General features: G+C 35.6%; 1 protein-coding gene across 1 annotated transcript in view; it reads right to left on the reverse strand.

The window, feature by feature from the left end:
• Positions 1 to 622: 622 nt before the first annotated feature.
• The window catches only part of LOC103269411 (sperm-tail PG-rich repeat-containing protein 2), a gene marked incomplete at its 3' end in the record, with an annotated part of 44,557 nt that continues 32,201 nt past the window's right edge, over positions 623 to 12,978 (reverse strand). Inside the window, exons 4-5 of the mRNA XM_021717065.1 lie at positions 5,790 to 5,902; positions 623 to 734 (exon numbers count right to left, since the gene is read on the reverse strand). Of these exons, the coding sequence (XP_021572740.1) occupies positions 623 to 734; positions 5,790 to 5,902 (225 nt within the window). The remainder of the gene's footprint in view (positions 735 to 5,789; positions 5,903 to 12,978) is intronic.

Genomic DNA, 12,978 nt, shown 5'->3' on the forward strand with positions numbered 1-12,978 from the left:
CCTATAAGTCCCAAAGGAGCAAACTGAAATATAACGATAAAAATTGGAATTCTGGGTCTTTATACTAATAAATATACACTATCCAGAACAAGGAAGATGAAAATTGTACTATGTAAATCAGACTACACCCAGAATATATTTAGTTAAAAATATCATTTTTTTAACAAGAGATAAAAAAGACATTCACATACTTCAAAAAGGTACCTAGATGGCTACAAAGGAAAATAAATGAACTTGAAGTTAAATAAAGAGACCGTTAAAAGTACTTGGTACATTTATCATTACTAGAAAAGATTTAAAGGGAGTTTGAAAAGAAATTATAGGAATAGGGAAACTAAAAATTAGGCAGGAGGCAAGTACACCTAGTCTAAGGAGGACATTTCAAGACAAAGAATTGTCTACTACTAAAACAGGAAAACTTAAGAGTCATTAGTTCTTTATGTCAAGAGGTATTTGAGCAGAGACAGTGAAAACTTGACAGAGATATTAAATACAGCTTCTTCTACAATACTGAGTAACAATTAGCTATCAGGTTAGAGATTAGTACACTAACTTTGTGACAATACAATTCAATGATCTTAAAATCTGGAAAATAAATGCAATAGCCACGTTTACAACTTACCTTTTTTTTCTCTTGCAATACTATTATTTCATATAATCGTGGAGTAAATAAGCAATAATTCTGTTGTTGATCTTTCTTGATGTTAATATTTTCATAGTGTAATATCTTTTTCCTTTAGAAAATTCAGATAGAAATGTAGGGTTCTCAATTTTAAATCTATGAATGTTTACAGAAGCAAATAAAATATTTTTACAGTAGTATCTCCTGCTTTTAAAGTATGAGATAACAAGATCATCTAGTGTACTAGACCAATATATTTAAAATTTTGTAAAATGTATTCATGCTGGTTACTTCTGCTTTTCTCCAATTCCAAACATTATTATAAACCTATTCAAATAATGATTCCAAAAAGAAAATAAGATCTAGGATTTACATCATAAATTGAAATAAAAGGCCACCAAAAAGTGTTTCCTGTGTATCCTAGTTACCATTAAAAAATGTTTAAATTCCAAATCACTTGGTGTTTGAACTGTAACTAAAATAATGGATAAACAGCCCTATGCTAGCTATAACATAAAACAATCAGGAAAAGGGCATAAAGAAAAAAATTTGACAATGAAAAAGCAGCTTATTTAGAAAACCTCAAGAAAAAATTAGAAACTAAATAAAGAGTAAGAGTCCACACTTTGGAGTTAGAATAGGAATCCCAGCATTGCTATCCATTAGTTGTATGACATTATGCAAGTCACCTCAGTTCTCTAAGCTTCAGATTTGTCATCTGTCCCTGGAAACAGTAATAACCAATTCTCAAGGTTACAATAATTACAGAAGATAATATATGTGAAGTGCTTAGTGCTATACATGGCTCATAATAATCCCACAATAACTATTAGCTATTATTATTATTACAATAAATATATTTAAATAGGCTATATTGAACTATACTATTATTTTTGCTATTTCTTCAACAGAATCTCAAAGTAAGCTGATCTCCAACATTTCCAACAAATTATACTACAAACTATACTAAACATGTACAGATTTTTAAAACAGACAATAAAAAACATAAAACAAGGTGGGCACTGTAGCTCATATCTATAATCTCAGCACTTTGGGAGCCAAGGTGGGGGGATCACTTGAGGCCAGGAGTTCGAGATTAGCCCAAGCAACAAAGGGAGACCCTGTCTCTACAAAAAAAATTTTTTTAAATTAGTCAGACATGGTGGCACATGCCTGCTGTCCTAGGAGTTCAAGATTACAATAAATCATTATTACACCACTTCACTCTAGCCTGTATGACAAAGCAAACCATGGTGAAAGAAAAAAAGAGAGAGAAGAAGGGAGGGAAGTAAGGGGAAGGAAGGAAGACATAAAACAAACTTTAAAGTTACATAATTGTCATTATTTTCTTTGTTCAGCAGTGTCATGACTTAAATATGCATTTACCATACTAGTTCACTATTAAATCCTCACTTTCTCAGTGATTTTTATTTGCACAGAATTCAACAAATAAACTTGTTTTCAAAACCTCAAAAAGTTTATAGACAACAAATTTATATTTGGGATATCAGAATTGTCACATATCATTTAGGTTCGAATCTTTCTCAAAAGAGACCTATAAGCTTATCTTTCCATTCAGGGTGGCCAGGTATTTCCACCTTTTTTTTATTTTTTTTTTTTGAGTTGGAGTCTCACTCTGTTGCCCAGACTGGAGTGCAGTGGCCGCTCCCGGCCACCGCAGCCTCGACCTGCTGGGCTCCGGTGATCCTTCCGCCTCAGCCTTCCGAGTAGCCGGAATTACAGGCATGCGCTACCACGCCCAGCTGATTTTTTTATTTATTGTAGAGATGAGGTCTCGCTGCCCAGGCAGGTCTCGAACCCGCAGGCTCAGGCATATCTCCACTTTTATACTGAATCAAGTATCCCAGAATAATTGACTCAATAAATAAGGTAAATTAAAAAGAAACAGTAGAAAATGTCAACTGCCAGAGGGAGCCAAGACAACTCCAAATAAAATATACAGTGAAAGCAACAAACCTAAAAAAAAATTATGAAAATAGATAAATAACTGAAACAGGAATGTAATCTATATTAATACATTCCTTCAAGCAAAAGTTAAAATACAAATGGAAGAAGAGGAAAACAGGAGAAATGATAAAAACCTAAGACAGTAACAGCATAAAAAATAGAAGAAGAATGGGAGTGAGACAGAGTGGGAAAGTAAAAAGAACTGGTAAGATAATCAATAACTCAAAAAACAACAGATGCTGGAGAGGATGCAGGGAAAAGGGAATGCTTCTACACCGTTGGTGGGAGTGTAAACTAGTACAACCTCTATGGAAAACAGTGTGGCAATTCCTAAAAGATCTAAAAATCAACCTTCCATATGACCTAACAATCCCCCTTCTGGGAATATACCCAGAGAAACTCAAATCATTCTATAAAAAAGATGCCTGCTCATGCATGTTTATTGCAGTATTATTCACAATAGCAAAACAAGGAACCAACCATGCTGCCCATCAAAAGTGAGCTGGATTTTTTAAAATGTGGTACATATACACAATAGAATATTACACAGCCATAAAGAAGGACAAGATTATGGACTTCACAGCAACTTGCGTGGATTCAGAGTTTGTCATACTCAGTGATCTATCACAGAAAGAAAGAACTGAGTACCACATGTTCTCACTCATAAGCAGACCCTGCACATTTATCATAATACTGTAAGAAAGGGATTGGCAGTCACGGGACACTGCCAGGGGTGGGGAATGGTGCATAACATCAATAAGGGTACCTGATCTCAAACCGGGTGAAATGGTGACCAAAGGGAGTCCCAAATTTTACCTGTATGATGATCACTTATCTACTTAACCCTGAACTGTACCCTACATCCAAAACAAAAACAAAAACAAAAAAAAAAGGACTGACAGGAAAAATTTCCACCAAAGAATCCTGGTTATGCCAGGGTTCATATGCCAGGGTTTACTCATTCAGAAGTAAAGTACAGTAGAATGGATGGAAAGCAATCATCACAGAATGATATACTTTTTAAAAGATGCGTATTGCTTTATGTTATTTAAGCCTTATTATGAAAGGAGGAAAAGGGAAAAGAAGAGAGAGCTCAAACCAACCAGTCTGGGGGAAAAAAAGGATAGGATTAAAATACTGAACAACAGCCAGGCTTGGTGGCTCAGCCTGTAATCCCAGCACTTTGGGAGGTCGAGGCAAGTGGATTGCCTGAGCCCGCCAGTTCAAGACTAGACCCAGCAACTTGGCGAGACCTCGTCTCTACAATAAAATTAAAAATAGCCGGTTATGGTAGCGCGCATCTGTAGCTCTGGGCTACTTGGAATGCTGAGGCAGAAGGATTGCTGGAGCCCAGTAGGTCAACGCTGGGGTACCACTGCACTCCAGCCTGGACGAAGGAGTGAGACTCCAACTCAGAAAAAAAAAGATACTGAACAACAAAAGCCTATGTCAAGAAGGCTATGGTAAGAGTTAGAGTAGCCTATAGACTTTGTCTTGTTGGGAAGAATGATAATAATATTAAATAAAGAACTCATTAAGCTAAATATGCATGTTAAGGTTTTAGCATAACTATAAAAAGAATATATATAGAAAAGTATATTTTCCATGACAGCAAAGTGAAAAAATGAAAAAGACAATAGACTAGAGGATAAGTTCCCAAAAACGAGAACAATATTTTATTATTTTTATTCTCAGTTATTAAGTTTAGTACTGGCACACAGCAAAAATTCACACAATGTTTGTTCAATGAATGAATGGTAGCAGGGGAGTCCAAGCAAGAGAATAGCCTATGTCCATTGCTAATACACAGTAGGCGTGTCTGCGTCTAATTAGCAGACTGAGTATGTAATTCTATGGTACTTCTTGAGAGAAAACTCATGCTATGAGAGAGAAAAAATCAGGCAAATAAGCTGAACTCTTAAAAGTATTAATTATGAAAAGGGGTAGTAGATTCTGAGGACAATATGGTATTTGCTATTCAATGTTGTCTTCCAAGGACTCATGTCTAAGTTCTTACTGCAGGATTAGGTGAAGATGAAGATAGAGTTATTTTGCCAGAAGTGTGTTTACTAGTTAAACTTGTAAATATTACCTCCAACATAATGTTATAACTCTGACTTACAGTAACTGGGAATGCCTTCTAAAGCCATCACATAGTTAGAAGAATGGAGATGAAAGCCAGGGATAAAATGAAGATTGTGGGTCACCTTCTTTTATACTTTTTCTGATATTTCATCTACCTTATTTTAGTATACAGATACATGGACTATATAATCAAACAGGCCTCAGTTAAAATCTAGCTCTGAGCCGGGCTCGGTGGCTCAGCCTGTAATCCCACGCCTTTGGGAGGCTGAGGTGAGTGGATTGCCTGAGCCCGCGGGTTCGAGACCCGCCTGGGCAGCCAGACTTCATCTCTACAATAAATCAAAAAAAATCAGCCGGGCATGCCTGTAATTCCGGCTACTCGGAAGGCTGAGGCGGAAGGATCGCCGGAGCCCAGCAGGCGAGGCTGCGGTGGCCGGGAGCGGCCATTGCACTCCAGTCGGGGGGACAGAGTGAGACTCCAACTCAAAAAAAAAAAAAAAAATCTAGCTCTGTCACTTAACAGCCACATGACCTTGAACATTTTATTTATCATCACTGACCCATAAAATAGTACAATAATAGTAACTATAGAGAGGCTTATTGTGAAGATTAAATAAGGTAATACATGTAAAGTAGGGGGCACAGGACCTAGCTCATAAAAAAGTAGTAGCTTTCATATAGTTACTCCAAAATATAATATTTCTTGGAGTTTTTCATACAATTTTTTTTCTGTTCTTTTTTTTGGGGGGGTGGTTGGAATCTAACTCCATCACCCAGGTTGGAGCAAAGTGGCATGCTCATAGCCACCCCAGCGTTGACCCACTGGGCTCTGGCGATCCTTCCACCTCAGCCTTCCAAGTAGCAGGAACTATAGGCATGCACTACCATGCCTGGTTAATTTTTTATTTATTGTAGAAATGAGGTGCCTGGGCTGGTTTTGAACCCGCAGGCTCAGGCAATCCACTCGCCTCAGCCTCTAAAAGTGCTGGGATGACAGGCTGAGCCACCACGCCTGGCCAATTTTTTCTGCTCTTAACAGCATAGCCTAGTCTGAATTACTAGAATACTTTACAGCCAATAACTACCTTAAAGGTATACTATTCATTGTACTTACTGGGCAATATCATAGTGTCCAGGACCAGGACCTGATGTTTTTGGTAACTTTTGTCTACCTGAAGAATTGCCAAAATGTATACCTTTGTATTTCAAAGTTGCATTGGAAACACCCTTTAAAAAAAGTGAACATGAAATATAGTTTAAATAAATCATGAAACAATGCTTAACTTTACTTAAGTAAAAAATCTAAAGTAAGGATAACTTCAGCCAAGGGGTTCCACTAGTAAATATTAAAGTACTCTTTGATAGATCCCAAACAAATTGTCACTGCTGTGCCCCATCCCACTCCTGAGTCAGCTAGGATTCCCAGAGAAGTGCCTCTAACACTAGCATATTCTCAACCAATATAAACAGCTTTGCTCTTGGCAGTATACTTAATCTAAAACCTTAAGGACAATGAAAATTAGCTCCTCATCATTTAAAAAAAGGAAGGGGGGGTTGTATTATTTAAGGAATGGAAAAACCTATTACCCTAATTAAACAGATTAAAAAATGCAAACATCACCAACAGACATTAAATAACTTCTAATTACCTGGTATTTAAAAACATATTCATGTAACTTTCTTAACAGTTAACAAGTTAGACACCACTCTCATTCATTTTATTGTTAATACTTAAAGCAAAGATCAGTCTTTTAATAACAAATCATTTGTGACATGAGAAATCACTATTCATCTTTATTTTATATCCACTATAATTAATATCAAAATTAAGTATGAACCACAAAAAGTTTAAGCACCTGATTTTATCAGAAACTAGAATAATGAAGTATAGCACAACAGTAATTTTTCTTGAGCTAACACATTCTCAATTGAGCAATCATTTAATAATTTTTTAAAATACATTTTTAACTGATGGTAGAAGATAAACTCTTTTTCAGCTCACATTTATAAAAATACATCTTTGAAACAAACTTGGATTTTTAAAACAATTAACATATATATTGAAAACAATCTCCATAACATAAACATAAAGGTTAACTGTATAAAACAATGTGCCAGTTGTTCTAGGTGGCTATTACTAGAGTAGTGGAATCAGCTTCTCTCAATTATCATTATATGCAATATTAATGCAATAAATAGCAATATTAGTAACAAAAGCATAATTTTGTTCAAAATGGTGAATCAAACTCATACTCAACTTATCCCACTCCAAAATTTCAAAAAAAGTATATAAAATAGACACAGTTGTCAGTGCTAGAAACTAGAAGGTATCATTCACAAGTCAGAAACTTTAAGGAACTTCTAAAAGATATAGAACAGAGACTAGAACCAGAAAAAGATCTGTTACATGTGAAAGGAGCCTCAGCTGAACCCTATTAACATCCTCAGAAAGACAGAAACAGGAGATAAACATGAATTCTTGGATAATGAATAGGAAACAGTTCTCAAAAGTACTAGCACTCTTGGAGATATGCCTCAGTGCCATTACATTAACTGGTGAGGCATGCTAATTCCCACTTTATTCCTGACATGGGTGGTTGGAAATAAATCAGAAGCACTGCTCCTGTTCCCTAATGACTTTCTACTTAGAGAGGCACCACTCTAAAAAAACTCTGGGATGTCACCTCAAAATCCAAAAAGAAGTTGGCACAGCAATACAATTCTCTACTATGTAAAAACGTTTACTTCCTTAAATTTACCACTAACAACTAGCCCTCAGATATTATAAAATAAAAGCACAGTAAAGCTAAACCTTCCTTTCTACATCTACCTGTCCTGAAAGAATTAAATAGGAACTGCAGTAGTTACTTTTAAGCATCAACTCGACAGGATTTTAGGCATCAACTTGACTGGGTTAAAAGATACCCAGAGAGCTGGTAAAGTATAATTTCTGGGTATGTCGTAAGAGTGTCTCCAGAGAGATTGGCATTTGAATCACTGGATTGGGTAAGAAAGATCTGCCCTCATCCAATCGGTTGAGAGCCTGGATAGAACAAAAAGACAGAAGAAAGATGAATTTGTTCTCTCTTCTAGATCTGGATACCCATCTTCTCCTGCCTGAGTACATTAGAACAGAACTCCAGGTTCTCCAGTCTTTGAATTCCACGACCTGCACCACCAGTTCCCCAGACTCTCAGGTCTTCATTCTTGGACTGAGTTATACCATTTGTTCCCTTGGTTCTCAGGTCTTCAGACTTAAACTGAGCTTACTCAGCTAGTCCCCTAATTCTCCAGCTTGCAGCCAGCACATCATGGGACTTCTCAGCCCCCGTAATCACAGAGCCAATTCCCATAATAAATACTCTCCTGTATACATAGTTATGTACCAAATAATGATGTTTCAGTCAATGATGAATTGTATATATTATCATGATCCCATAATATTATAATGCCATATATTTACTGTACCTGTTCTATGTTTAAATGTATGTCTGTATAATCTGTACAATTCAGTACAGTAACATGATGTAAAGGTTTGTAGCCTAGAAGCAATAGGCTACAACCGTATGGCCTAAGTCTATAGTAGGCTATGCCATCTAAATATATATAATTACATTCTATGATGTTCACACAATGATGAAATTGTCCAATGACACATTTCTCAGAATATATCCCCATCATTAAGTGACACATGACTGTGTATGTATTGCTACTATTTGTCTTCAGAACCCTAATACAGGAACTAACACAACCTTTGACAGAACTTCAATGTCTGCATGAAGTGAAAAGAGATCTTTGTTGGTTCTTTTTTCATAAATGCAATCTTATAGAGAAACATATAGATTTTCTAAAGATTTCTCCTGTTTTGATTTTAGTAAATCTCCTTGTTGGTTCCTTTCTTGGGCTACTGCGAATGTTGGAACTGACAGTAAAGAAACAGGGAGTCACTAGCTATCTTTACATAGGATTCAGACAAGTCTTGGAAGGTCTGGTGAATACAGCAAATCAACCAAAAGGCAAATGTAAAAATAATCCTACGGAAAGAAGCTAATTATGATGACCTGCAGCCCTAAGAAATCTTAGTGTCAAAAGAGTAGCAGGACTAAATACTGAGTATTTTCTGTTGTCTGAATTTGTCTCCTACCACAGACAAACCCCACTGGTTTTATGCCTGTAACCTGTGAAGTACAAAGAAGCACTGATAAAAATCTAAGACAACTGTCTCATTAAAACATTGGTTAAAAAAAAAAAATTCAGCTACTTTTAGACCCTTCTAATAGAGCATAACACAAAGAAAGAAAGACATTATCCCCCTGCCCCCTCTTCACCCCAGCTCATCACACAGCTTTGGCTGTTAAAGAGAATATTGGTGGAGAAGTCAGGCAGAGAGCACCATCTGGCAAGAGACTGAAGTGCCTCGTGGATCAGTAGCTACACTTAACAGAAACAGACTTGTTCAGGAGCATAGCTGAGACAGCGCCCAGGGAACTTCTGAAATACCTGAGAAGAGAAACTTTGCAAAAGGCTAGATGCCCTCTACATTGATAGGTGGGGGCAAAAAACAATGATACTTGAGTTATTAACTTTATTGTGACTCTCTTTAGTATCTGTAATCCAACGAAGCCTTGGAAAACTTATGTTACATAAACAAAAAGGATTAATCCTTATTTCCTCTGGGAATATTTCCAGCACTGTAAGTGATCTCAATGTGCATGGATTATTATTGATCTGCAAATCCCTTCTACTGAATTGTAACACAAAAAATAGAGAGGCATTCTCCCCTCTTCACTGTAGACATTCAGATTTAACATTATGAGTGATGCTGTCTTATAAAGCACTATATCAAAGCAATATATTATTATTCCTAATAGCATTATTATCATTACAAGTAGTTATTCTAATTTGATACTTGATTCTGAAATCCAGCCCCTTGCCATGTTCTTGAAGGAACAAGGCTATGAATAAAAACTGAAACAGCTGTCCCACCTGTCTCTGTAACACTTAGGGTATATATACACTGCTTTAGGACTGCTAAGGATTACACAAAAGGAAGGCAATCAGACAAATGCTATAATACCTAGCAAAATAGCATGGAAAAGTGGCAGACTGACACTCCCAGCAGAACAGTAGAAGCCAGTAAAGGAGCACTAGAAGAAACTGTAGCATCAGCTAGAGTAACTGAAAAGTAGCCTGTTGCTGTAGGGTCAGTGGTAATTCCAAAGACTGCTGCACCCAACAGAGCTTCAAAAAAAGAAAGTGCCTAGCCACACAACATTGTCTTTTACCAAAGTGTTCCAGACCATCTTTCAAATGGATTTTAAAGTACATCGGCAGTCCTGACAGCAGAAAGGATGAAATTTCCATTTATGTGGCAGTTTATTTCACTTAGAAATAAAGCAGAATGTCATAATTGTGCACATTTGTTCTATTATATTACGACCATAATTGGCAGTAAAGTACAAAATGTAGAACTATATTCTAATATAAGATAGACATGCTGGATATATTAGATATTTTATATATTTCATGCAGGAACAAATATAATATGTTGATTTATTATTGCCTATACATTTGTCAAAAATCAATATTTTAAAACAGAGTATTTTGATGTCATATTTTACATCATATTTTTATAGCCTAAAATCCATGTTAAGGCTTTATATTAATTCTTTTAATACAGCAATTTAGGACCTTGAAAAGAATTATGTCCAAGAAGTTTTCTTTAAGTGAATTTACATTATTGAGATTTTTAAAATTCAATTATTTAACAATTCTAAGGGTAATCCAGAAGGAAATATTGTGTATGCATACACACACACAATTCAAGATATTAGCAAAATTCCTTTCCTGTATATACAATTCATTTAATTTAAACCATGTGAATTGATAACTACTTAACTCACTAACCTCTTCAGTATTCAGGAAAATATTCAATCTGAAATTTAATTTGAAAGACTTTTTGAAATACAGACAGAAAATAAAGAATAAATTGATGCACTCATCTCTAAATCATGCTTTCTTTTATGTCAAGAAGTGTTGACAATACCAACTTCAAGGTCAGGGTCAACTTGGAAAATCATTAGCAAAATAAAATATGGCTTAACTGAAGCAAATTCAGCATGGAGCCACGTTATTTTAAGTGACTGCTTTAATATAACTTGAGGAGGAATTACTAACTGCCACTTTCATTGGCAATTAAATGAATAAAGACAGGGCTACATAACTTTTCTCCCTACATCGTTCCACAATTAAAAATGAAAATGGAATTTGTGAAGACTTAAAAGTCCCAAAGTGCATCAATTTAAACACTAATGAACTGCTTTCCAGTGTGGCAGTACACAGGTAGGTCTCAGCATGTTATCATTAGCAAATATGTCAGTGCCATAATTCCAGTCACAAACTTTCCTTGTGAAATCCACCTTTGAACAACAGATTTCTAATGGTTACTTAGGCTCTTCTAAAGAATACAGAAGCTAAATTTTATCATTCAAAATATTATACAAAACAACTTTTCAAGAATCTGTCTTTATAGGTTAAATTTACCTAAAGTTTATCATTTGTCAGCTAGAGCTTTATACAACTCAACTCTATATCAGATACCTTCAGCAGATGTGCTTCACCAGTAGGGAAGAACCACAATGATTAACCACCCATTAAATTGTTTTCTTACTATTCTATCAATATTCACACCTGGAAACTGGGGTCATAGGTAGTATTATCTTTAAAAAAGCAACTAACGAGCTACGTAGAATTATCAGAAATGTGGATAAGATTCGAATTAACATTATTATAGTATCACTCTGGCAATAGTTTGTGAAGAACCTGTATTTTTCTGCAGGAGAAACAGAAGAAAATGAAGACTTTAGTTAATGAGCTTTACCACCCTACACCTAGCTCTCTCAAATTCAAGATGAGGATTTCACAAAATATCACAATTCAATTCAAATTAAACTTCACTGAATCCTCTTGAATATTAGGAACTATGTATTTAATTTATATGTAGAACTGTTTTTACCTGTTTTTTAATTAGATCTAGATTTTTATTCTAATAAATACAAGTTGCATGTATTCAATAATTACTAAAGTAGGTCATCAAATAAATCAGGCCTATTAAAATCATGGAATGAATTTTCCTCTTTCTGGCTTCTATGAATAATAATTTAGTCAGAAAGAAATTGAGTCAAAGTAATGTCCATTCAAATGGGAAAAGGGAAGGTTGAAGGTATTATTTTTGGTCTTCTAATAAATGATATTAGTACAAAACAAATAAATAGTTTATACTGAAAACAAAATTATAAAGCAAGCATTACATTTTGAGATTTAAGAGTAAACGGAATTATTTACGCTAAGACCCAGAGTTCTGACTACTGTGGAATAATAATTCCAATACATTAGACCACAGTTGTTGGTTTTTTTCCAGAATATTTCACATAAGGAAATTGAGCCCAACGAGGTTAAGTAACTTGTCCAAGGACAATAACTATTACATGTTGGAGGCAGGAAACAAACTCCACCTCTCATTACTTGTCCTTCACCTTGGAGAAAATGTTCTGATACTAGACCATGAGACTTCTGCCCATTTCACTGGAATTTTACAGAATTGAACTTCATTCTTCTGCTAAGCATATCTTACTCAAATATTTAAAATATTTGCCACTGACTGTTGATGAAAGCTAATTACTATGTTATTATTAATGGGAGGATGGAATAGTCAAGGTTTGGAAGAACAGGCCTGGCATAGAGAGGGAGAGTGAAATAGTCTTGAGACAAAAACCCCATGACCAGAAAGAAATGGAAATTCCCAGGGTGAGAATGATAAACATATAACTTAAAATATCCTTACTCTCCATTTTACTAGAAATAAGCTGGTTCTTCATACATTGTGTGTGTGTGTGTGTGTGTGTGTGTGTGTGTGATTTTAAAGTTGTGGGGTACAAGTCAGGATTGGGTAGATAAGTGGTTTTGGTGGTTTGGGGTCTCCCATTGGACCTCACTTTGCCTGGATTAGGATCAGGCACCCTTACTGATGTTATGCACCTCCCCCCACCTCCCTGGGGGACTCCCGTGGCAGAGTTCCACTACTGCCAATCCCATTTTTGTAGTATTATGGTAGGTGTTCAGGGTCCATTTATGAGAACATGTGGTACTCAGTTCTTTGTTTAAGTGATAGATCAAGTATAATAAATTCCAGATCCATTCCAGTAGCTGCAAAGTCTATAATTTTGTCCATCTTTATGGCTGCATACTATTCCATCATGTATATGTATCACATATTTTTTATTCAGTCTATTTTTGATGGGCAG

This window comes from Carlito syrichta, unplaced genomic scaffold (assembly GCF_000164805.1).
Source record: "Carlito syrichta isolate Samal-C Ts95f unplaced genomic scaffold, Tarsius_syrichta-2.0.1 Scaffold309239, whole genome shotgun sequence".
NCBI classification, from domain to species: Eukaryota; Metazoa; Chordata; class Mammalia; order Primates; family Tarsiidae; genus Carlito; species Carlito syrichta.